The sequence below is a fragment of the Lissotriton helveticus genome, chromosome 10, assembly GCF_964261635.1.
Source record: "Lissotriton helveticus chromosome 10, aLisHel1.1, whole genome shotgun sequence".
NCBI classification, from domain to species: domain Eukaryota; kingdom Metazoa; phylum Chordata; class Amphibia; order Caudata; family Salamandridae; genus Lissotriton; species Lissotriton helveticus.
The window spans coordinates 915,320,242-915,347,288 of NC_136071.1; the positions used below are offsets into that span (position 1 = coordinate 915,320,242).

The 27,047-nt window shown below is 43.6% G+C and overlaps 1 protein-coding gene across 1 annotated transcript in view; it reads right to left on the reverse strand.

The window, feature by feature from the left end:
- LOC144784639 (macrophage mannose receptor 1-like) overlaps nt 1–27,047 on the reverse strand; it is a 949,320-nt gene that overhangs the window by 559,609 nt on the left and 362,664 nt on the right. Inside the window, exon 14 of the mRNA XM_078663568.1 lies at nt 12,208–12,295. Coding sequence (XP_078519694.1) covers nt 12,208–12,295 — 88 coding nt within the window. The remainder of the gene's footprint in view (nt 1–12,207; nt 12,296–27,047) is intronic.

Below are 27,047 nucleotides of genomic sequence, written 5' to 3' on the forward strand. Positions count from 1 at the left end.
TGCCGTTGCGTCAAAAAAAGTGAAGCAGTGGCGGCGCAAGGGGCTTGTAAATCTGCCATCTTGAATCAATAATTGGAACTTTTAAGTCATTAATCCACCCAGTATACAGGCAAATTAAAGATAGATTTAAGAGATATAATCACAATCTGAAGACTAATTGTGCTAGTAAATTGAGTCATAATAAAATGAGATACGGAATAGTAATAGTCATAATGCAGAGTAATCAATTTGTAGAATTCAAAAGAAACTTTCCCTTTTTAATCTAACCATAAGCTGAAACTGAAAATCTCAAAGACACATTCTAAAGGGGAAGCACAGAAGCTGTCAGCATGAGTTAGAGCTTCAATAGAAGTGCTCAGCATTAAGTGACTCCGTAAAACCAGTAAGGAAAGAGATTTAGTCCCTTTCAATGTCAGGAGAAAGTCTGCCTAACTAACTATGATACATCAATTACGAATACAGTCAGCAGTTTCTAGGACATCCATAGCTCGTCCCCACCGCTGAGAGCCAATCCCTGAATCTCATTTGAGGGGAGTTAACATACTCCATACGTTCTCATCTCCATGCAATTAGGTACGCAGCTGTTAACCTTGGATGTTGCATCCTCCTGGTACAGCGTGGACAGGAGGTACTGAGGAACAAAATTTTACATAAGCATAGGAGAGAAAACAGCATAAAGGTTACAGTAAAGCAAAGATTTCCAGCTAGGCGCTAATGTCAAGCTAAGTTAACTCGAGAATCAAAATGAATGCACATTACAGTATTATTAATCAGTGACGAGAAATAGTCAATGGCAAACGTGAATATTTGTTAAACATGGTTACAGTCTATGAATTAGATTAATACAGTTATGTGCAAAGTTCTACCAATTGAAATAGTTACATAATAATAATTCAATTAAGTGTGTCACACACTAATACAATTAGACCACATTTTGGATATAATTTTCATATATAAGTGCATAAATGTAAATACATAACTTAAGTAGGGTGGCAACAAAATTACATTGCTCCAGGGGCAAAGACATCCACCCACCCCATTTCTCCACTGTGTCAGAAATTTCAGAAACTACAGTGGGTGAAACACTTTTATTTGACTCCACCTTTTCTGAGCCCCATCAGACATTATAAATTAAATGAAAAAATTAATAATAAATGAGTGGACAGAGCTGCTCATTAACTATGCACTGTTCATAGCAAAGAGCGGAAGAGGCATATTGCAGAGAACAAAGAACAGGCAGGAGGGAGGTACTGATCGGAGCAGCAAGCTGAGCATGTAGGGCAGTCCGGCAAGGACAGGGGCCATAATTATAGAAGTTAAGATATGGAATTTTAAACTTATAAATAAAGTAAAGTGCTTAATAGCAAGTAGCTCTAAAATGGTCATTTTAAGTTGCGCTGGACCAGGGCAAAGTCAAAGTTTAGGCTGACCGCGATGGAGCGCCAATTGGCTACAGGACCCACGCAGGCCCTGGTGAACAAAGTAACATTCCAGGTCGCAAACCGCGAGATGTGTAGATGTCAGGGCTCGCAGGTGCTGGATGTGCCGATCTTCTCGACTCAGTGAAAGCAATGCGTCAGTCTTGAAGAGAGGTGCCAAAGTCGAGAGGTGTCGAGCAATGCACCAGATTCTGCCACACAGCCAAGGGGATGCATCGATCTCAACAAGCTGCAGCGGTGGTAAGTTGCCAATGCAACGATCGCTGGATGCAAAGCGCTGGTTCCAAGGTGATGAGCCGATTTTACCCCCACAACCAGGTCAACGCACCGGTTCTGCTACACGCAGACAGGGGATGCATTGACATCCATGTTGCAAGTTTCTGAGCCACGCATGTGAGCCAGGCACAGGAGGAGGGGTAGTTACTTGATATCAAGCAACAGGGAGCAAGCCAACCAGTGGAAATCACTTGGAGAGAAGGCAGAGTCCAGCTTTCTTTCAGCAGAGTCGGACAGCAGCAGGCAGTAGAGCAATATACAGAAATGCAGGCCTTCCAGATCAGTAGTCCATTAAGCAGCAGAACAGTCCTTCTGTCAGAGCTTCCATTGCAAGTCTAGGAGTGTCTGATTTTAGTGGGTCAGAGACCTAGTATTTATACCCAAAATTGCCTTGGATGTTGAGGTGACTTAAAAGTAGCTCTCTGAAGTGCACAAGTATCCCTTTCAACCTATTCCTGCCTGCCAGGCTATCTGTAGCGGGTAATCAGTCCTTTGTGTGGGGACAGGACACTGCCTATTCAATTGAAGTTTTAGCCCCTCCCTTCCATCCTGCCCAGGCAAGGCCATCAGAATATGTAGATGGATTTTCAGACACACCTATCCTTTCTATGTTATTGCTGTCTTGGGGAATGCACAAAGTGTTGGTCATCACCGATCCCAGGCTGTCCAACAGTACATAGAAATGTCACTTTCTAAAAGTAGCATTTCTAAAACAATAATGTTAAATCTAACTTCACCAATGAGATGGATTTATCATTACGATTCCAATGATATGAAACATAAGAAAACTACTACTCTCAGAAATTACAGCTTAAACGTGTATTAAGGAATTCCCAATGTTAGCCTATGAGAGGGGTTGGCATCACAGTACTGAAAAAAGAATTATCGGGGTTCTCACTACCAGGACATGCAAAGATTAAACACACGTGTCCTACCTTTTACTTACATGGCACCCTGCACTTAAGGTTACTTAAGGCCTACCTTAGTGGTGAAGTATATGTCATAAAAGGAGGTTGTAAGGCTTGGCAAGTAGTTTTAAATACTAAGCTGAAGTAGCACTAAACTGCATAGAAAAGCCATGCAGTGACAGGCCTAAGACAGGTTTGAAAGGCTACTTATGTGGCTGGTACAATCAGAGCTGCAGGCCCACTAGTGGCATTAGACTTACAGGCCCTGGGCAAATGTTTTACCACTTTACAAGAGACTTACTGTAAATCAAAGAGGGCAACCAGGTACACACCAATGTCACCATGTTTAGGGGAGAAGCACATGGAATTTAGCACTGGGCAGAAGTGGTAAAATGCGTAAAGTCCTAAGGCCAATGAAAAGAATCAGCAAAAACAGGAGGTAAAAGTCCAAAAGTCTGCGATAAGACCCCCTTAACCCCTTCCACGCTCATGACGAGCTCAGCTCGTCATGAGTTATGCCTGTCGTACGCTCATGACGAGCTGAGCTCGTCATGTAACGCGGCTTTTTAAAAAAGTCAGCGCACAGCGGGAAAACCCGCAGCGCGCAAGGTGTTAAGGATGACACGTCTAACAATGAATAAACTTGTTGCAGTATTAATACAAAAAGTTGTTCCTTTGATCTCAGCAGTAGAAGCATTTCACCTACAAACAGCCTGTTCTGCGACAAAGATTTGAAAACTCTTGCAGACCGAGTATGATATACATTTTTCATACTTTGTGCACACTGGGCCTGATTCACATAGGGAAAGCTTGGCTACAATTTGTATAAGTTTACGATTGATTGCTACTCACAAAGGAATTATTGAGTAATATCTTTATGAGTACGAAGGCTCCGCACATAAAAAGTTAAGACTGTCCTATCTTTTTAAGTGGAGAGTCTCTGTACTCATAAACATACTACCTGTAAATCCCTTTGTGAATAGGAAATACTCATAAACTTACACAAAAGTGAAAACGTATCTTTGTAAATCAGACACATCATCTTCAACTCATCGAACACCAGAGACATAGGACAGTTTTTCAAAAACCTCTGGATCTGATATATGTAAAACAACTTCTGAGGCCACTGAAGTTGCATCAATCCTTTTGCTATTATTCGTGAAGTATGCTGAGTATGATGAATACATCTCCGCATTCGAGTCATCAACAGCTTCAGTGCTGAAAACACCTGATCTGACTGGAATTGATACACAAGGGATGTCGCCATCCCTAGGTACCCTGAACTATTCGGATTTGCTTCAATATGTATGTCGATGTCGATCTCCATTACCATCAGTTTCTGCCTAACCAAAAGAGGGGGAAAAAACTTTTTTTCTTTGAACATTTGTAAGCAAAAACTCGAACTACTCTGGCAAAGACTCCTGGATACTGTAGCAATTACATGTACTAATCAACAATTGTAAAGAACTGAACAGTGTTCAAGCCTGAAAAATGAATTAACAGTTTCTCCTTTTCCAAGATGATACAGAGAAGTATAATAAAAAGGACAGCTCGTACCTTTCAACATTTTATAATTTTTGCACCCAGCCGCATTACGTAGAAAACAAATATATTGCCTGGCTTGCTTTTTTTTTTATCAAAACACATATATTCAACAAGAACAACAAAATAGATTTTTATTTGGATAAAAAGGTATCCATAAAAGAATATCACGGCTACAATTTACCAAATTCTCGATAAAACATATATACATTTATAACTCATACAGGATGATCTCATGACATGAACAAGTTAAAGATACAGGTCACTGAACCACAAACATCCAGCAAGGCATCACCTCAATAGTCAACGAATATAAAGACACTATCAGAAGAAATTGATAGGATAAAGTTAATTAAAGCATACTCATGCTATCAATAGCATAACGTCTGTGGCTATTCATCTTCATAGCTTAAAACGTACAGGTACAGCAGGTGTTTCCTTCTTTGGATGGCATAAGAAACGTAAACAGCGACTCCATTGCAAAAGTCTACATTATCAAGATTACGGATAAACTTAAAAGCATCTTTGTGATAAATAAATGTATCTTTTATAAACAGTGGCAGCAATATTTGTTTCCTCAAATCCCTATAAAAGTTACAAACAAGTATAAACTGCGTTGTGGATTGGTTGGATTTGCCATTGCATGGGCATTTGGGTAACTTTTGAGAGCTAAAGTACATCTTGGGAAAAGCAGCCAAAAAGTGCAGTGTGCCTATTCACAAGCGTGTGAGATAAAATCTATGTTGGATGTTCGATACTACAGTAAGGTGGATGTGGGCACTTGGTTGCATGGGATCTGTGCAGTATATTTACACAGTCTATTTACAGCACACTCTATTATCCCTATCAGCGATCGTTTTCTCAATCAAAACCGTTTTTAAAGCTTTCTTACTAAATTGTAACACTCCCTCTGGATGCTCAATGTTCAATTTGACATCCACCTCCTTTAGCCAACCAGGGTATTCTTGCACCATATTCAAAAGTAAGGCAGTCTGTTATCATATATTTGGGGAGCTTGGTGCCATCTTTACTCCATATATTATGCCATAGTGTGATGAGGCTTGCCTGCAAGCCGTCTTCTAAATAGGGTCCGCTAATTCCTTCTGTGCTTAAATAAGAGGAGGCTTAGCAAGATACTGCCAATAATCTACCTAGAAAAAGATATTCCTGTGTCTGCAACAATTTGAAGTTTGTCAGACTCCACAGGGCTCTGTCATTTACACTAGGGATGTATTTACTTCTGTGTATAGTGAGCAGATTTCTAATGGTCTTAAATACCCAATTTATGTTGCAAATCTAAAAAGGGCTTCGGAGGATCGAACAAATTTCAGTTCTGCTGCTTCCATATGTGTCCCCCATTGGCCAACGTTTTGTTGCAGCAAGTGCTACTCCCTTTTCGGCTTTGGTCTCCCTTTTCCATGTCATGGTAGTGGGTATGAGGCCACCATTAGACCAGGTGGTGTCAGTTCGTATTAAACCTGTGCAACCTAATACCTAGGTATTGTCATAGACACTGGGACAGTTCTAATTTAGTTATTCTGTTTTAATTCCTTGCCTACTGTAAGCTTTTCTTTATCTCTAACTAGCAGCCCTTCCCGACGTTGTCCGGGAGCAATTAGGCTTCAGGGCCCCCGCCCGCCCCGACGTTGTCCGTGGGTCCCCCGGAGCCTTCCTCCATATATTGCAGTATTATACCTCTATGTTTACTTTGTACGCTTTTGTAACCTGCACACGTAACTTTTTCCTCCTGTAATGCACCGTTTGGCTCACTTTTTTAATGCTCCGTTTGCTTCCTCTTGCTACCTGCACACTTCACTTTTTCCTCCTATACCTCTATGTTTACTTTCTACGCTTTTGTAACCTGCACACATAACTTTTTCCTCCTGTAATGCACCGTTTGGCTCACTTTTGTAATGCTCCGTTTGCTTCCTCTTGCTCACGATGTACGCTTTTGTAACCTGCACACATAACTTTTTCCTCCAGTAATGCACCGTTTGGCTCACTTTTGTAATGCTCCGTTTGCTTCCTCTTGCTCACGATGTACGCTTTTGTTACCTGCACACGTAACTTTTTCCTCCAGTAATGCACCGTTTGGCTCACTTTTGTAATGCTCCGTTTGCTTCCTCTTGCTCACGATTTTCATTTTTGCTTCATTTTTCCGCCGCTCACCGCTCCTAAATAAATAAATAAATAACCTACCTCATCCGCCGCTCACTGCTCCTCCCCGCCTGTCCGCCGCTCCTCACCGCCTCTCCGCCGCTCCTCACCGCCTTTCCGCCGCTCCTCACCGCTCCTCCCCACGCCATGTCTGCCGGTCCTCCTCGCGCTCCTGGACGCCGCTCCTCCACGCGCTCCTCACGTCGGGCACGCACGTCGCGGCCGGCGCTTCTTCCAAAGGACTACTTTTTTTTCGGTAAATTTTTTAAAAAACGTATATTTATTACGTTTATATAGCCTATGTCCATCTTCACAACCTGACGATTACAACGATGTATCGGGTGTGTGGATTGGCACTGTGGTTCCCGAGTTTACCCGCCTCAAAGGTTCAAAGTTCTTCCTTTATAATAGTAGTATAGATAATAAGTGAATCTTTCCTAGAACACGTGCAGAAATGGCAGGTCACTCTGTAAGCTGAAATCATTTTTGTTTATATTAATGGCGTGATGGAGCACTTATGTATTTAACAAGGATATGCATGTGCTGAACAAGTAACCAACTACACTCAAATTCTCAAATGCACACTTTGTAAACTGATATGATACTATTGTCTTTGCAACAATTTTGATATGATCTGTTAAAGTGCATTTTCCTGACTTATGCTAATTGGGCCTCAGCTAGGCCTCAAAACTATCTCGTCCAAAATGGATTGCAGATTCATTGTTTATTTAAGCTGCCTGAAGTCATGTTAGTCTCTTTCTGAATTTTAAGGTTATGAAAAGGGCTATCTATCACGGATACAATATTGTAACATGTTGTCAAAGATCTTCAACTTGCACAAAGCATTACATTACTTTACAATGCTTCACTGTTATTTATGTAACTAGTTTGTTCTGATATATCCGGATGACATTAGGTCAGAAGGTCTGAATCAATATGCATGTGGTGAGACGTTGCTTAGTTGGTAGAGCTGTTGAACATGTATTTCTTTGCTCACACGACAATGATGCTGCAGTGTTCATGTTCTCCTATGGGGACATTTCCTATATAAACTGTTGAATTTGGAGACAGCTAGAACTCTGAGAGACCTTCCTACGCTACGAGGGATGCTGTCCGATTCCTTACTGATTTTGCTGTACACTTGGGACCCAGAGCCTGAATTAGATCTTGGTTGACAGGTTACTCTGTCACAACAGTGACAAACATCCCGTTTGCCGAAATATACAACCCATTATATCCTATGGGATTTATTATTTGGCAGAAGGGATGTTCGTCATCGTTGTGATGGAGTAACCCATCCGCCAAGATCTAAATCAGGCTGTTAGTCTATTTCTGATTTTGCCTATTATTTTACATGCCCCTTTTCCTGAGAGCCTTCATGGCAATTACTTTATGCATTTGACTGAGATGTGTTGCATCTGCTGCTTACTATTTCTGTATTGTACCCTTTAGAATTTTGTAATAAAACTTCATATTTGTCCCCTGAATTCCACTCCAGGACTTTCTTACTGTGTCAGATCTTTCTTAATTGGCTCTATTTTTGTATGAATTTTTATACGCTATTTTGGGGACACATTGCCTCATGAAACTGAGGATAACACCATCCCTGATCGACCCAACCAGTGAACATATTTTTAAGCTGTAGAACTTAGTAGTACAGCGCGCCCAATGTAAGAGTAGTGATGATAAAGATGGAGGCTTATTGTCTACATGTGGAGAATGCTGATGTATTTTGTGCAATGTCAGTTTAGTCTTGTAGTGGTCTGAGGCGCTCATTATGTCGGTCGGAGTTGCCTCTGACTAACATCAACGTGGTCTCTGGACCGACCGACCTCTGGTCGGTGGTCTCAACATGCAATTACGATGTGACCACACATGGTGCGGTTGCAAGCTCACATTTCTCTATGGAAGCTTGTGCTGTGGTCAGAAACAGCAGAAATGTGAGTTTCTGCTAATCTCAGCACCGCATGGCAGGCACCTCATGGTGCCTGCCACACAGTGCCAGCAGTAACAGGGGGGCACCATAGGTGCTCCCTAGCCCCCAATCAAAGGCCGCAGAGGCATGGGGACCCAGCTAGGACCCCCCCCAAAGTCACTTTCCAACAGGCTTTTCCTGTTGGAAAGCCTGACATGATAAGTCTGTCTGAAACCAGCATCATAATACCCTCTGCAGAAATGCCATCCATAGGGAATTATGTGTGGCCTCCGACTGGCCGGTTTAAACTTCGACCGCCTACATTGTAATTAGGCAGTCAGACTTTAAACCTACAATGTCGGTTGGAGGCTCATCGACCAACATTGCAATAGGGCCCTGAGGTCTCCAATCCCTGTTTTACTTTGAACATGAAATAAAATGAGTGGTCAAACAGTATATAAACTCTAGGGTTTGACCATTGAATAGGGGAGGGCTTCATGGAAGAAATTTTGCCAGAATGCGGAGCCAGCTATTCTCAGTTTAGGAGTTGATTCCAGAAGCCATGCAGAAAGTATTGTTCGGTGAGAGCATATATTTTTGATTCATCACCTGCACCCTGATAAAGAATAGCTGAAGTCGACTAATCAAAGATCTGAACAATTATAGGAAATACTTTTTCTCAATAATGCTTTAGCTAAAGTTTAACATAGAGCTTATTAAAGCTTTAGTGGGTTAGGATGACAAAACTCACTAAAGTGCAAAAAAGATTCATGTTGTTTTCACAGACCATTTCATGTCTAGTTGCTTTTATTTTAGCTTTCTGTGTGGTAACTGTTCATGTTTTATTCACTAGACTGAGGATTTAAAAATAAAAAAAATTAATTACATGTCCCTGTTTCTTAGTGCTCGCTTTATTATTATTATTATTATTATTAATATTAATAAATTGGATTTGTAAGGTGCACAGCTACCCCAAGGGGTTTCCCGGTGCCGGCGCAGGCCCGGTAGGAAAGCTGAGATCAAGCCAGAAAGAATCTAAAAGTTGAAGAACCAAGGGCTAGATGTATTACCCGTTTTTGCATATGCAAACGGGTTTACGAACCCATTTGCGCATGCAAAAACACATTGGGCCATTTACACAGGTTTTGAAACTCACTATTTGGAAGGGGCTTTCCCTTCCAAGTAGCGAGTCTCAAAACAATGTACTAATGTTTTGCGGCCGCAATTGCTGTTGCAAAACACTCACAATTACCGCCTACTTCAAGTAGATGATAAAGAATTTACGAATGGGAAGGGGTCCTCAATTTTTTAAGGGCAGGCAGTGCCCTTACAAAATGAAACAAAAACGTTTCATGTTTTTTTAAAAATGCATCCCGTTTTCCATTTTGGAAAATGGGCTGCATTAAAAAAAAAAAAAAAAAGCTGCTTATTATAAAGCAGTAACGGACATGGTGGTCTGCTGAGCCCAGCAGGCCACCATTCTAGGGAGGGCTGGCATTCACAATGGGCTCGCAAATTGTGAGAGGCTCATTAATATTAATGAGCCTCACAGTTTGCGACCCCATTGGGAAACGCAAAACAGTGTAAACACACTGTTGTACATTTCATTTAGCACCTCGCAATTTGCGATTCGCAATGTGTCGCAAATTGCCAGGCGCTAAATGAAAGGGTCGTGCATCTGGCCCCAAGTCTTCAAGCTTCTGCGGACTACACCATATACAGTTTCCTCACATAGTGAGAAAGGTAAAGAGTTCCACAGGGTTGGTCCTGAATAAGAAAAGGGACCAGCCATGCACGCAAGAGAGTTTGAATTTCGGGACAGAGAACTTCATCTGATGGGCAGAGCACAGAAGGCAAGAGGGTTGCTAGCATTGAACTAGCTTTTGCAAATATTTGGGGGCCACTCCAATTTTAATTTTAGCCATGTATCATAGGGCTTTAAATCTTATTCGGTTCTCCACCATCAGCCAATGAAGGCTATGAAGGAAGCTGGTGAATGAAGACGATTTAGGAACTTGCCACTGTATTCTAGAAGTCGCATTCTGTACCACTTGAAGTCTTTGGAATTTAGCTTTATTGGAGCCCAGATAGACAGCATTGCCGTAGTCCAGCCTAGAGGTACTAGGGCATGGACTACCGATTTCTGAGCAGATAGGGGAATCATCCATAAAAAAAAATTCAGCAATTTTAAAATAGTAAAACAGACTTCAGATATCTTGGTGACTTGTTGTTTCATAGAAAGATGCTCGTCAATGATGAAACCCAAATTACAAAGTGGTGTACCGGCGAGGGCAGCACACCCATTTCAGGGGGCCAATGTTGAGGACCCCAAAGATCATGTTTTTTCCCTAAAATCATAACTTCAGTCTTATCACCACTCAGATTGTTTTGCATCCAAGACGCGACTTTACTCAAACTTTGACTTTGTTATTCATGAACAAAAGACTGTTTGGATAGCCAATTCAATGTTGGTGCTTTGAACTTAGTCCATGCATGTGAGGGTTAGAAATGAGACCACTGCATTGGGTCAGGCGGCAGGTTGAGACTCCATTGGTGATGACTTTAAATACAACCTATTGTATTAATGATGTGGGGTTCAGTGACCCATATGAGAGGGTGAAGGGTGAAAAAGCCAGCCAGTGGTCATGGCTTCTCCAAATTAATTAAATAGAAAGCCTCAGAGATTGAGAGTGTGTTCTCAGGCAGGGCCTCAACAAATAAAATGAGGAAAACTGTTAACGTGTTGGACAAGGGACTCTAAACAATGGCAGCACCCTCACACTCCTAATAGAATAGCAGTCATCCACTATCAGAAGCATTCTTGTACCCCTTGAAGAGCACCAGGCATATAATCAACAGCACTCACAGCACGCATTGAGTAACATGACGTGAAGTGGTTCAGAACTGAACTTCTTTTGCAATTATTAGTTACACAGTTTTAGTCTACCTCATTTTAACTCAAGTGCACGGGATCATTATACCAATATGTTTGTCTCTGAAAGGTGATTGCAACTGTTCAAATGTAGACTTAATATTGCTAGTTACCATAATATACCCCTTAGATCATACCAGTGAATTCTACTGCATATGTATCACTTTGTAACCAACGTTGTCAGTAACGTATAAAACTAAGATCAGGGGGGCATATTACCAACAACTAGCGATAATTTTTGTCTCTAACTTGTTTAGAGACAAAAATTATCGCCGCACATCGGCGATTTTTATCGCAGATAAACCTTGCTATTATCAAAGTTTATCGCAGATGCGATAAAAAACGACCGCAATGCATGAATATCGCTGAAAAGTCAGCGATATTCATGCATTATCGAGCAAATGCTCTTAGCCATGTTATCCACCTCCCATTGGATAACATGGTGAAGAACTGCTCAGGGCAGGTGTTAGCTTTTGGAGATATTGGCGCTTAGCGCGAATATCTCCAAAAGTTGGTAATAGGAGATAGCGATGTTAGCGACTGTTTCCAGTCGCTAACATCTTGGCACGCCCACTTTGCATGTCATTAGTGATAAATATCACTGACATGCAAAGCGGGGCCCAAGATGGTCGCTATCTCCTATTAGCTGTCACTAACTGGTGTTAGCGACAGCTTGGTAATAGGGAGATCATTTTATCTCCGCTTTCTTGGCTTTTAAAGCCAAAAAAGCGGAGATAAACCCCCTTGATAATATGCCCCTCAGTTTTTTACCAAAACCGTTTCCTGTAATGGAATTATAATGTCATCAATATATTTCCTTAAATAATTGTTTTCATCATATACAGCCCAACAGAATTGCTCTTGTTTTAGTTAAATGATAACTCCCATACACATATGGGCTTTGTTTCCAAAAGAATAGTGCAAAGAACAGAGTGAGGAAAACAGGAAAAAAAAATGTAATGAATGAATAAAAGTGCGGACTTCAAGTCACAAACATATTTTGCATCATGAATAGAAAATTGTAGATTGTGTACTTACAGGGGTGTCATCCGTCCAGGTAAATCCAGACCCTGGATCTAACATTCGAAGACCAATCCAAAAAGGGTAATGGTCACGAGTGTGGGCCCTTGAAAAAACACACAAATACGTTATTTAAACAGTGTTCGTTTTTGCACTGCAAATTTGAACCAAAATGAAGAACTTAATAAAATGGCTGAGGACTTACACATACACAGACATAGTCTATGTGTCAAGAAACAAGTTGAATCCCACAACAAATCATGCAAAACTCAAACTAGCATAACCCACCATTAATTTCAGGAAAATGTTGGATTTGCCAACTCTGGAGGAACCTAATTCTAAACACTGCAATTGTTGATGAGTGTTTTTAGGTTCATGGATGCTATGGATGTGACCTCCAAGTCCATAGTGCTCTCAATCTGGTGCTTTAGGTGTGGAGGTCATGGTCAAATGCCAAGGGCAGGGAATCTCTCTGGTGCTGAATATCTCTGCAGGTTGCTGGGGGAAGAGCTTCCCCGGGGAGCCTGAGGCTGTTTTTTGAGTGTTTAATGATGAACAGTCATTTCTTAATTTTTTTAATGTATTTTATTGAGTTTTCATTTCAACAGTATACAATCTGATACAGGAGTCAAAGGTGCACATCAGTCTAATGGTCATCAGTTAACGTTAACAGTAACCCATCAATTCTTCCGCACCTCAGGAAAGGGAGCAGGTATACAATTCTTCCAGTTCAGATCGCAGTATATTCATAAAGTAGTTATGCTACAAGACCAAGTAAGGGTTCATCTCTGGTTTTAATCCTAAGGACTCATTTGTGACACTAGATCCATGTATAATGAAAGAGAACCAACAGAACCACCCCCCACCTCCCAGATCCCCCGGTGCATCCTATTCTGCAGCCATTCAGTCAAAGTCTGTACACCAGTTGTACCAGCATTGTGCGACATTAGCATGTGGGGACTGTGGAAAAGTAAATTTTGCCATGTTCTGTGTCCCTACGCCTCATCCATCATATGTTATGTGTGCATGACCAATATGCATATGTTATTCCCCATGTCCGATTAATGACGCAATTACAGTTGTGTCCACCTCTGGTATGTCATTTTTCCAGTCCTCGTGAATACTACGAATATCAGGCCTAGGTAAAGTTATGTTGCCACGTTTCTCAGTGTGCACGTTATTCCATTATAAAGTCCCCGTTTCCAGGCCTCAAAAGGGCCCGGACATCAGATTCAGCTCCTGTCTCCTGAAAGCCTCGCTGAGGAGCGATACAGCCCCCACCTGTATCCTCGACCTTTCACTTACTTCCTGCCTCGCAGTGCCCGGTGCAGCCTGGCTCTGCCTCTGAGTCTGCCAAGAGTATGTTATAGTTCCAGTTATCAGTTCAGTCCTCCTTCTCTGCATTCCTAAGCTACTGAACTGCATCAATAGTTTCCGTCATTGTCTAGCCTATGCGGCTCCACGTTAGAGAAATACTGTATTTAAATGGTCATTTAGTATTCTTCATCACGCACTACATGTAGAATAATGCATGGTCCAGTCTTAGAATCAAGTTAGCTTTTCCCCTCATGACTTCTAGTTTATATCAACATGTTCCCTAAACATCAGATACCAGATAGGGTTTAGGTACATGTCGCTCTGACCCTCCAGACTCTAGTCTCTGCTCCTAGCACAGAGTTCGTAGCCCCCAGCTTCTCCTAGTAATACGTCATTGCCAGTTTTCGCGCACCATTAGGTTAGAGGTCCCGGCTCCTTAGGTAGCCCCCTCCTATGTTTCCGCCCCATTCATGACATATTCTGTTACGTTTGCATCACATGTCTATGTATACTCCCAGTTACACCTACTTTTTCTGTTATCTCTCGCGACTGCTACGCGTCACGCCTTCTGCTCCACCCACTGTTACGCCTACTGCAATGTAATGCTATGTGTTTGCGCTATGTATATAAGTTGATGTATTGTTATTAAAAGTTAGCGCGCTCATCCCAGACCAAGCCCCAGCAGCTGCTGGGTCATTCTATGCAGGTTGTCCTGATCCTGTCCTTATGCTGTAATAAACCTGCAGAAACTCCTACTACCTCGAATCTTGACTCTTATTTTATTGAGCTATCTGTTATTCATTCATTCATTCAAAAATAGATCCGGTATTATTTATTTATATACCACATAATGGCGCCCGAACAGGGACTTGCCCTTTCCCCACGCGTCGGTGAAGCCACGCCGACCCCCTGACCCTCTGCAGCCGTGACGGAACCATACCGGCCACGTGCAGATATTTCTGCTTCAAGTATCCCTCAGGCCCACGGAGGAGACGGAGGAGGCGGTCCAGCATCCAAACGAGACGGTGGAGGAACGCGGCGAGTCCCGACCAGAGCCCAAGCCGAGAGTCCAAGGTCCGAGGTATCCGGAGGCCCACCCGTAACTGAAGTCCGAAGTCCGAAGTTCGTCGTCGTAGCAGTCCAGTCCCGTCCGAGGCCTTCCGTTCCGTGCTGCCCGGTGAGTACCATTGCTGGGGTAGTATCTAGACAGGACCAATCTAAATTGACTCCTGGTCCGTGGGTTGGTGGTGCCCAGACTCACAAACGAAGTGTTCACCTAGGTGGATACGGGTCTTGATGCGTCCCTTTATGGGACCGGTATGTTCCGTACTGTTACAGCAGTGCATCCAGTAACTCTAGTCTGTTCCGTTCTCGAGAAAATTCATGTATGTCTGTTCTCAGTATTCCAGGTAATATTCTGTTCGAACTGTTATTTATAATGTTGTTTAATGTCTTTCCAATGTCGTGGTATGCCTGAATTGTTTTCCCAATTGTTATTGTTTTTCGTGTATTGTATTGTGTTCCGATTCATGTTTACTTTTCCAAGTTACGTCAGTTAAAAACTAGAAAGGGTTTATTAGAAGAAGCAGTTCCTGTCCCGCCCAGGGACAGTCCAGGTCATTTTATGTATCAGAAACATGGCATAAGCGCCATATTATATCTAGATTTATGGGTAGAGTATACCAAACAGTTAGAAGAAAAGTATAGATGGCCCGTATCGGGTACATGGGATGCCGAATGTATCATGCGAGTAGAAGAAGCATTATGGAAAAAGAAAGCCAGACAGTCACAGAAAGATGCCATCGAGTTATGGCGTAAAGAAGCTCATAGAAGAACTGAAAAGGAAGTCAGAAAGTCAGAGTTAAGTAGAGAATCCCAAGAACGAGTCCAAGAAAGAGAATTAATCGAGATAGGTGAACAAGTCAAAGCCGAACAGTCAGACAGACAGAGGCATGCCCTTATTAGGGGTATGTATCCTCTTCTTGCCGAAGGTTTGCCAAAAGCGACCCCAGAGGCATCCAGTAATTTCCCGCCACCATTAGTTCCGACCAAGCTACGTCACAAACCGACCGCAGCTGATATTTTTATTTCGTCCTATCTGGACGACACAGTCCCTGAATATGCAAATCCCGTTCGCGCTCCGCCAGTCCCTGTAAATCAGGCACTTCCTGCTCTTCCAGACACCGGAGTACCTGTTACGGTACCCCCGGTCCAGCCCGCCATACAAGTCCAGCCCACGTTACAATTACCGACCCTGCCAGGACGAAGAATGTCAGTCGACGATTCTAGTTTAGGGGCCGCAGGAGGAGGTCTTCCTCAAACCCCGCCGCCACACAAGCGTTTAACATTACTCGAATTACATGCTCAAGCGTTACAGCGCACGCCCAAACATCAGTCTGTTACAGAAATCAGGCAAACCCTTAACGAATGTGTCTATGATCCAGTTCCAGGCGAATATAATATGGTTTTATATTCCTTACGTGTAAGGAGAGTGACCGAGTATCTAGTCACCTTACCGAATATGAAAGAAGATCTAGACAGAATATATCGTTTCATCCGTACAGGGGATGATCCAGAAAGTATTGGCGAGATTATGTCTCAAAGGAAAGCCGAGATCCAGCTCATGATATTAAAGTTCCTGATCAATTGTCTAATAAGAGAGCAAGATTACCCGTCTAAAGATTCCGCCGAAATGAGAATCCTGACAAGGTGGAGTGATAATATAGCCGAGGGTAAGCACAAGACCGTCGGTGCTATGGAGAGTATGTACAAGAAAATTCGTAAAGAAATAATAAGGTTACACGAACAGCGTAAAGCAGCACAAGTAAGCGAGAAAGAAAGTATCTCTGATCCTGAAGAGGAAGAGAACGAGAATTCCGCCAGAATAGCGTATGTAGGAAAATCTAGATTTCCAGATCGCCATTTACGCCTAGAACGCAAGTCTATTTTCCATCATCAAGCACCAGAACAAGGTTCTCTAGAACAAGTATTTCAAGCTACCGATCACATTCTGAAATCACGAATCGGTTATAGTGAGTTAAGTAATATGCATGAACAAGAACTAGCCCGATCAGCAGTCCGGTGGATTACTGATTCTACCACTTTTCCAGACGAAATAGTGGCACAAATGTTTCTGAAACTGCCCCCAGCCGAGCAACGACTGGTGGGTATGTATATGATCCAGCACCTCATTACTCTGTATGAGGGTCAACACTCTGATCCAGGCCCGTTACATGATATCCTGAACGAGTTACTCCAGTATAGATGGAGAGGTCTAGGTACCGATTTAATTAGTGTCATTCTAGAACAGCGCCACAAATATAGAACGTTCCTGAACCCGCATTTTGTTCATGTCTCACCCCCAGAAAGTAAATCATTCTACATAGACAGACAGAATCCGTTACGAGAAGTCCACCCAGTCCAAGGGGCGGGTGGCGAAATGCAACGAGTGTTTGTATACACTCCGATTTCAAAGATGGAACTTCTTGAAATGAAGAAATTAATTCCCTGTCATGACAAAGATCCAGCGGGGTTCCATAGAGAATTAAAAGACATGCTCCGTATGGGAGAATACACTTACCCAGATATCATTAAAATGTTAAAAGTCCTGCTACCCGCAGGGGTGTATGAAAAGTTAAAGGAAAAGGAATGGGAGGTGGGAGAGAAAAAGATCGATTGGACAGCTCTAGAAGCTGAAGACAAGGCACGAGTACCAGGTACCGGTCTTGGAGATAAATGTAAAGAATTACCAGAATTATTGATTCAAGTTTTACCTAGATTATTGACAACGAGAAAAGAAGACTGGGATGCAATCTCAGCCTGTAAACAGAAACAAGATGAAGATATTAGTGATTTTTATTCTAGATTTGAAAAATGTTTCAGTATCAACAGTGGTCTCAAGACAAGTAGTGAGTCATACCCTCACCTTTTCGTTACTAAATTAGTCGAGAATTCAAGTCCACAAATTAAAAATCGAGTTTTGAAAGTCGAAAGCACCTGGCAAGCTAATACCCCGTCCCAGATGCTCCAGATGCTCCAGTATCACCAGAATAGAGTCAGGGAAGAGCAAGAACACGAAAGAAAACGTATGAAAGACACGAAAATGAAAGTGCTAGTTGCACAATCTGTTCCTCAAGACAGTCAGAAGAGGGGTCCGAATCAAGCCAGTCATCCTGCAGCTCCCGTTAAAGGGAACTGCAATTATTGTAAACAACCAGGTCATTTTATAAACGAGTGTGCAGTTCTGAAACATAACATAGCTACTGGTAAGACTAAAGAAAGACCACGTCCGCCTAGACAAGAACAAGTTTCACAGATTCCTCAGCCACAGAATACACAACAGACAGCTCCCGCACCGCAGCCCATTGCTGCAACACAGCATGTTACATCGCAGATGTATCAGTATGCACAGTCTGAGTATCCAGAGTACCAGCCATATTCATGAAACAGCCTAGAGAGGGAGGTAGGCTTGCCTCTCATCGAGATACCTGTAGATCAAGAAGGTCCCTATGTTCACAGTCAAGTATTAGGGAAAGACAGAAAGTTTTTGATCGATACAGGGGCAAGTAGGACCACAATTAGTCATGCCGAAGTTCCAGGGGCTCCGCTCTCAGGCTCAAGAAATGTTTCCCTTGGATTTTCAGGAAAACCTATTGTTAACGAGATATCGAAGCCAGTCACTCTAGAAGTAGGTCCATTGTCCCGTACTACTGATCTGTTACTTACTAAGTCATGTCCAGAAAACCTATTAGGCATTAAGACACTGAAAGAATTAGGTGCAGTTATTTGCTGTTCCCCAGAGGGAATACGTCTGTTCCTACGTGACTTTAAGGGTCACTATGTATTACGAGATTTTGATTCAAGATTGTCTAATGTTCCACAGCACTTATGGGCGCAAGGTCCAACTGATGTAGGTTACATGCAAATCACACCCCATCGTGTGACTCTCAAACCAGGTGTAGTGTTACCCCGAATCAGACAGTACAGATTGCCACCTGAGGCTGTAGCAGCCTTATCCAAAATTATTGACGAGCTCATGGCTCAAGGAGTAGTTGTAGAAACTGACTCCAATGTATGTAATTCTCCGATCATTCCAGTCATGAAACGTACTGATCCGAATGCACCCCCGGTATATCGATTAGTGATTGATTTACGAGAGCTTAATAAATGTATTATTCCTCAGTACCCAGTTGTCCCAGATATCTCTTCCCTGTTAACAGCCATTGATTCCGAAGCCATGTTCTTCACTGTTATTGACCTCAAGAATGCATTTTTTAGTGTTCCAATTCATCCAGACAGCCAGTTTCTTTTCGGATTTTGTTTAAATGGAAGGAGCTATATGTTCACACGCGCTCCTCAAGGTTTCACAGAAAGCCCTAGTATTTACAGTCAAGCACTTAAGAGACAACTAGACAATATTCACATGCCAACTGACACTGCCCTGCTCCAGTACGTCGATGATTTACTGATCACAGCCCGTTCTGAACGTGCTTGCGAGCGAGCATCACTTACAGTCCTGTATTTTCTAGCCGAGATGGGGCACAAGGTGTCACCTTTGAAGCTTCAATTCTGTGTCGAGCAAGTGGTATACTTAGGACACTTGCTGTCCAAGAGGGGTAGGCAGTTGACACCCGACCGTATCCAGTTAATAGCGAGTCTTCACCAGCCCAGAACCCAGAAGGAGGTACGTGCTTTTATCGGCCTTACTTCTTATTGTAGACAATGGATTCCCCAGTATGCATTTCTAGCCAAGCCACTGATACAGTTAACGACACAGGAGGCAGCCGTATCGACTGTCCTCCCTTGGACATCTGAACATACACTTAGTTTCAACGAGTTAAAGAAAGCCCTATGTCAAGCTCCAGTTCTAGCTACACCGAACTACAGTAAGCCTTTCACACTTTTCGTTACTGAACGCGAAGGTACAGCATTATCTGTTCTCACACAAGATCAAGCAGGACAATACAAGCCCTGTGCTTATTTTTCGAGCACATTAGATCCAGTCGCCCAGGCGTTGCCTGCGTGCCTCAAGTCAGTTGCAGCCACAGCACTAGCTATCAGACAAAGTGATTCCATAGTTTTAGGACACTCCCTGACAGTACAAGTTCCACATTCAGTAGAAGTTCTTTTAAACCGAACACAAACACAGCACTTGACAATTGCACGTTTAACAGGTTATGAATTGACACTGTTCCAGCCACACATAGAAATCAGACGCTGCAACGTCCTGAATCCTGCTACACTGTTACCATCAGTTAGTTCAAATCCAGACCCACATGATTGTGTGGAAGTAGTTAATATTACGACAAAGCCAAGACAAGACCTGACAGACATTCCGTTACCAGATCCTGACCTGACACTTTATGTGGATGGTTCATGTATGAGAACTAGTACAGGAGAACTAGTCGCCGCGTATGCAGTGACTACTGACACTGAAGTTATTGAAACCCACCGTATTGATACCCTGTCCGCTCAAGCAGCAGAGCTAGTCGCTCTGACACAAGCCTGTATACATGCCAAGAACCTGAAAGTTAATGTTTACACAGATTCACGTTACGCATTCGGAGTTGTACACGACTTCGGAGTGCTCTGGCAGGAGAGAGGTTTCATGACTTCTCATGGAACCAAGATTCAGCATGGTCTCCTTATTCAAGCCCTGTTAGATGCCATACATTTACCGACATCCATTGCTATCATGAAATGCAAAGCACATACGAAGGTTACTGAGATTATTTCCCAAGGTAATGATCTAGCAGATCGCACAGCTAAGCTTACAGCACAGACTCCAGACATTCCAGTTAATCAGACACATACTCCAGATCCGACTACATGCATGACAGTTAAGGACCCTACACAAGATGTCATAGATATCCAGTTACATGCTACTCCTGAAGAAATCAAGAAATGGTCTGAACAAGGAGGGGTCCAGACAGATCAAGGATGGTTAACGAAGGGTAGAGCCACATGGTTTCTCCCCGATTCTATGGTTCAAGTCATTATCAATACCGCACATAGTCCAGCACATTTAGGAGAAAAAGCTATGTTAGATAGTATCCAGAACATTTGGTTCAATAAGCATTTACGAGCTGCAGCCAAGCAGAAAGTCCGTACCTGTATGATATGTTGTCAGTTTAATCCAGGTAAAAGTGTCCCGGTGGAACAAGGTGGTTTCCAGCCCCCTGACCACCCTTTTGAGGTCCTCCAGATGGATTATATTCAGATGGAGCGATGTCGAGGTTTCAAGTATGTCCTTGTAGTCGTATGCGCTTTGTCCAGGTGGACAGAAGCATATCCAGTCCCAGATTACACAGCCGCGACCACTGCCAAGCAGTTGGTTCGTGAATTTTTCCCTAGATATGGACTCCCTAGAGTCGTATATTCTGATAACGGTCAACCATTCTCATCTGAACTCATGAAGCACGTTTCCCTGTTGTTAGGGTACCAGTGGAAGTTCCATTGTGTACGCCATCCTGAAGCAGCCGGTCTAGTCGAGAGACATAATCAGACCCTGAAAATCCGCATTGCCAAAGTTTGTAAGGAAAAAGGTGTGGACTGGCTAGTAGCTCTGCCAGTTGCTCTATTTTATATGCGCATGGTTGCACATTCCAGATCAGGTCTGTCCCCGTATGAGGTCGTATTCGGCCGCCCCCCTAACATGTGGGGTACTCCTAGACCCCGAAGTATTACCGATGTTTCATGTAATATGTTGACAGATTACCTAGCTTCCTTGATGTCTGCCCTCAACTCATGTCGTTCACAGGTTGCTGCCGCCTTTCCATACAATACCGAGGTGGCACCGCATGAAATCGTTCCAGGTTCCCTAGTGATGGTCCGAAATTTTGACAGATCAAGTCCGTTGGAGCCTCGTTGGAAGGAGCCACGTCAGGTCCTCTTGACCACCCGTACCGCCGTCAAGTTGGAAGGCAGAAAAGGATGGATCCACCTTTCTCATGTTAAACTTTTTAAAGGATTGAAACCGGTTTCTAAAAACATTTCCCAGGATTCGAAGGACTGCCAAAATATTGCTCTTAAGGACTGTCCCGCACAAGACAATATTACAACCCCTCCCTTGTTAGAGAAAACTCCGCAACAGGAGTATAAGTTAAAGCTCAGGTCTAGTAAAATAAGTCAGTCAGTTTGATTGTATAAGTCCTCCCCTAGGTGAAACGGTTAGACTGTTTCTGACATGTATAAAATAGACCCCCATAGTGAGAGAGTCAGTCGAAGTTCAATTCAATGTATCGTTTTTCTGAGTTTCATATTATTCATCAGCATTTTGATTTCCTGCACCAGCTATGCATTCTATCTGTATTTTCCAGTTCCTCATGCTAATATGTCTGCTAATGCTACAGTAGAGCACACGTTTAGTGATCTACCTCCTCACGAATATTCATACCGCCTCGCTATGCGCAACAACACATTTATCCGTATGTTACATTATTCACACCAGACCAGCAATGCCACTAATTGTTGGGTGTGTGGTCGACTCCCCCCTTTCCAGACCTCGAAGGGAGTTCTGCCACTGTTTCCTTATCCATTCTCACATAATGGTTCGTGTGGAGCATGGTCCACGTTAACGTCATCCTCAACAGATATGTCTTTTCTTAACAGTACATGTTTCTCAGACAAGCAAGGTTTCCCCCACAGAACAGGTTTAGATCTAGAAAATGAAGTATATAATTTAGGTAACTATTCGTCGAATTTCATGGTCCTGAATGTTCAGTCGGATACTACTCCAGACTTACCTGCTATTTCAGTATTACCTGTCAAAGGCGAATTATGTGTCCGTAGTTATGGTTCCATACATGTAGGTCATAGTGAATGTACTACTGTTATCCAGTATAGTGACAGTGGGAAATCTGTTTTCAAAGCTTCACGTCATTCTTATTTTATTTGTGGTCAAACCGCATATGTCCGTCTGCCCCTCGATTGGGAGGGAACCTGTTACATTGCTTTCCTACTGCCACCTGTTTTCCTAGCCCCATCTGATTATCACAGAAACACACATCTAGTACACATTAGACATAGAAGGGAGTCCCCAATTGTCGATTATACTGAAACTACTCTAGAACAGTATACAGATTTCAATAAAGGTTTCTTCTTTTTTGTAGGACCTGTCCAGAATAGTAAACTGATCCGTAGGTTAACAAGAACCCTTGAAGCTGTAGTAAATGAGACTGCCTCTGCTCTAGGTAACCTAACCGAAGAACAATCTGCTATGAGATTTGTCGTTTTGCAAAATCGTCTCGTCCTTGACGTCATACTGGCCGATAGGGGCGGGGCCTGTAGAGTCATCGGATCTAGTTGCTGCATTTTCATTCCAAATAACGCGCCGTCTGTTTATTCAGCTATAACCAGACTCCATAAAATTGCCCATCTGTTACACCAAGATCCAGGCACCTGGACATGGTCTGGTTGGTTCTGGAATATAATTTCCGCATGGGGATGGAAAGTCCTGTCCTTTCTAGGTATTGCAGTAGCGATCATATTCAGCTGCTGCCTCTGTATACAATGTGGCCCTGCGATTTGCAGCATGTGTGCTACCTCTTGTATTCCTAGTCCCAAGCCCCGTTCTAAATCCCGTTCCAAGACAATTCGAGACGAGCAAATGATACTGTATGAAATGATAGATGGTATCATGAAAATTGATGTTTCCTGATGGAAACGTAGTGACAAGGAGGGAATGTGGAAAAGTAAATTTTGCCATGTTCTGTGTCCCTACGCCTCATCCATCATATGTTATGTGTGCATGACCAATATGCATATGTTATTCCCCATGTCCGATTAATGACGCAATTACAGTTGTGTCCACCTCTGGTATGTCATTTTTCCAGTCCTCGTGAATACTACGAATATCAGGCCTAGGTAAAGTTATGTTGCCACGTTTCTCAGTGTGCACGTTATTCCATTATAAAGTCCCCGTTTCCAGGCCTCAAAAGGGCCCGGACATCAGATTCAGCTCCTGTCTCCTGAAAGCCTCGCTGAGGAGCGATACAGCCCCCACCTGTATCCTCGACCTTTCACTTACTTCCTGCCTCGCAGTGCCCGGTGCAGCCTGGCTCTGCCTCTGAGTCTGCCAAGAGTATGTTATAGTTCCAGTTATCAGTTCAGTCCTCCTTCTCTGCATTCCTAAGCTACTGAACTGCATCAATAGTTTCCGTCATTGTCTAGCCTATGCGGCTCCACGTTAGAGAAATACTGTATTTAAATGGTCATTTAGTATTCTTCATCACGCACTACATGTAGAATAATGCATGGTCCAGTCTTAGAATCAAGTTAGCTTTTCCCCTCATGACTTCTAGTTTATATCAACATGTTCCCTAAACATCAGATACCAGATAGGGTTTAGGTACATGTCGCTCTGACCCTCCAGACTCTAGTCTCTGCTCCTAGCACAGAGTTCGTAGCCCCCAGCTTCTCCTAGTAATACGTCATTGCCAGTTTTCGCGCACCATTAGGTTAGAGGTCCCGGCTCCTTAGGTAGCCCCCTCCTATGTTTCCGCCCCATTCATGACATATTCTGTTACGTTTGCATCACATGTCTATGTATACTCCCAGTTACACCTACTTTTTCTGTTATCTCTCGCGACTGCTACGCGTCACGCCTTCTGCTCCACCCACTGTTACGCCTACTGCAATGTAATGCTATGTGTTTGCGCTATGTATATAAGTTGATGTATTGTTATTAAAAGTTAGCGCGCTCATCCCAGACCAAGCCCCAGCAGCTGCTGGGTCATTCTATGCAGGTTGTCCTGATCCTGTCCTTATGCTGTAATAAACCTGCAGAAACTCCTACTACCTCGAATCTTGACTCTTATTTTATTGAGCTATCTGTTATTCATTCATTCATTCAAAAATAGATCCGGTATTATTTATTTATATACCACAGGACCAGTGTTGGCCATCATTCCCTCAGATGTCTACCTAGTCAATCCTACATGATCCACCGCCACTTCAGTAGTATACATTGAACTGAAGGTGAAACCATTTGTATATCCAGAGAGGAGCCTTCAGCTGAGTCCGCCCCTGGGGCTTGCAGCAGCCCCACTAGCGCCTCCCAGGCCTGGAACCCCCATTACTTTATCTCCTTGGGCTCGCCTAGCAATTTGAAATCTGTCTATGCTTTCGCTCGTTGCCCATTTAATCATTTCCATTTTCCATCTCTGGACGCTGGGGCCTCCTGCGGCGCCGTGATATCCCTCTTGACCAACAATAACCCCAACTCCAAAAACGTACTTGTTACCTTCATCTTGGGCATGTGAGGGAACCAGTGAAGAAACAGGTGGCCATGTCAGGCGTTATCTGACGTTCTGAAACCTCACAAAGCAGCGTAACTACATCTTCCAAATATGTGACTAGTTGCCGGCAGTCCCACATCATGGGACTAATCTCCGCCCCCTCTAAGTTAAAACGTGGATATTTTGCAGTGTCTGTGCTAAAATGTTTGTTGATCCTGGCAGGAGTTAGGTATGCCCTATGTAGTATAAAGAATTGGATCAGTTGGAAGCGGGAATTTCTAGTGCTTTTCCACGCCCTTCTAACTATCTGAGCCCAAGTTTTCTCAGGGATATCCTTACACAGATCCAAATCCCACTTCTGCTGCAGTTCCCTCAATGGTGTCATCCCCTCGCCAGTCATCCGCCTACATAAGCATGAAACTGCCTTAAAGGTCCCTGCCGCCATCACCACATACTGACACGCCATGGACGTCTGCGGTTCTGACAGCCCCTCCCGCCAATGTCGTTGTATTGCTGAGACCAGAGCCGAATGAAGCAAGAAATCCCCACGAGGAAGGCTATATCTGTCCTGTAGGGCCTGGAGGGTAGGAGAGCGCCATCTTCATATAAGTCTCCCAGCACTTGTAGTCCCAAAGTCTCCCACTCTGATAGAGCAGCCCAATCCCCCCCATGCGGAAACACAGTGCACATAGCCAAAGGTATCTCCGGGGCATAGGGCAGATTAATGTTGGCTCTTCATTGGCTCAGATTCCAACATAACCTCATCTTCAGCGCCTCACCAGATAGCGTCCCAAGTCGCAACGGCTGCTAGAGTATAATAGAAGACAGTACGTGCCTGGGAAGTCCCTTACCATCTTGGTTGTCTGGGCCCCGATTTCTAGCGCCACTGCCTGGGTAAGCCACTGCAGCTGGGCTGCTAGGTAATACTTCTCAAAATCAGGAACCGCCAGTCCCCCATCGGCCCTATGACGCATCAAGGTTCGAAGTGCAACCCACCTCCTACCAGCCGCCCATATAAAACCCCCAACCATAGACCAGAGCTGGGTAAAGAACGACCCCGGGATCCAAATTGGCAATGTCCTAAAGTAATATACCAGCCGGGGAAACGCCACCATCTTCAACAGTGCTATTCACCCAGCCACCGAGAGAGGCAGGGTACCCCAGAATGCCAAACTACCACAGAGATTTCGTGTAGCTCTGCCCACATTGCCATCCAAGAAGTCAGCAGGTGTGTGGTAGAATTTAGTGCCAAGATAAGTCAGACAGCAATATTCCCATCGTATCCGGTTAGTATGGGATGGGCCCTCACTCGTCGGGGCCGTCGGGAACAGGCAGGTCTTCGCCCAGTTCACCCCGAGTCCTGAAACCCTTCCAAAGTCATGAAGTACGCTCAGCGCTCTATCTAGGACGTCCATCGTGTCAACTAGAAACATAAGTAAATCCTCCGCATAGAGTGATATATACTGCACATCGCCGCGCACCTCAAGACCAACACATCGCCGCCCCAGTCTGGCCTGGGCCGCTAATGGCTCTACAGCCAGTGCAAAAAACAAAGGGGAAAGCGGGCACCCCTGTTGTGTCCCGCTGCCTACTGCGCAAGTGGAGGAGACCAAAGTCCCTGTCCGAACTCGGGCTGTAGCCGATTTTAATAAGATCCCTGTCCAAGCCACAGAGGTATCTCCAAGGCCTAACTTTCGCATAACTTGAAACAAATATGGCCATTCCAAGTCATCAAACACCTTCTCAATATCCACAGATAGTACGGCAGTGGAAGCAGAGGTACAAGAGTCCTCCCCCAATATTCGAAGAAGACGCCGCACGTTAGTAGCAGTGTTTCGAGTCGGAATAAAGCCTGCTAGATCTCGATGAACCAGGTGAACCATATGTGGAAGTAGACGCGATGCATGAATTCTACTCAGAATTTTATAATCAGTCGTAACCATGGACAAGGGAGGATAGGCCGTCTTATCAGAGGGACGCTTCCCGAGTTTCAAAAATGGGATAATGACAGCCTCACGGCTGGAAGCCGGCAATACGCCAGCCTTTTTAGCCTCGTTAAATACAACCAACAACTTAGGGGCCAATAAATCAACATATGTCGAGTAAAACTACATCGGTAACCCATCCGTTCCCGTTTTTTTTTTACATGCCATATATTTAATAGCACTCCAAATTTCCCCCAGCGTTATCTCTTGCCCGAGTACGTCAACCTGTTCCTTTTCCAGCTGAGGTAATTCTGTGACAGTCAGGAATTTTTCTATTGCATCCCCAGCAATCTCTAGCTTACTCCTATATAACTCTGCA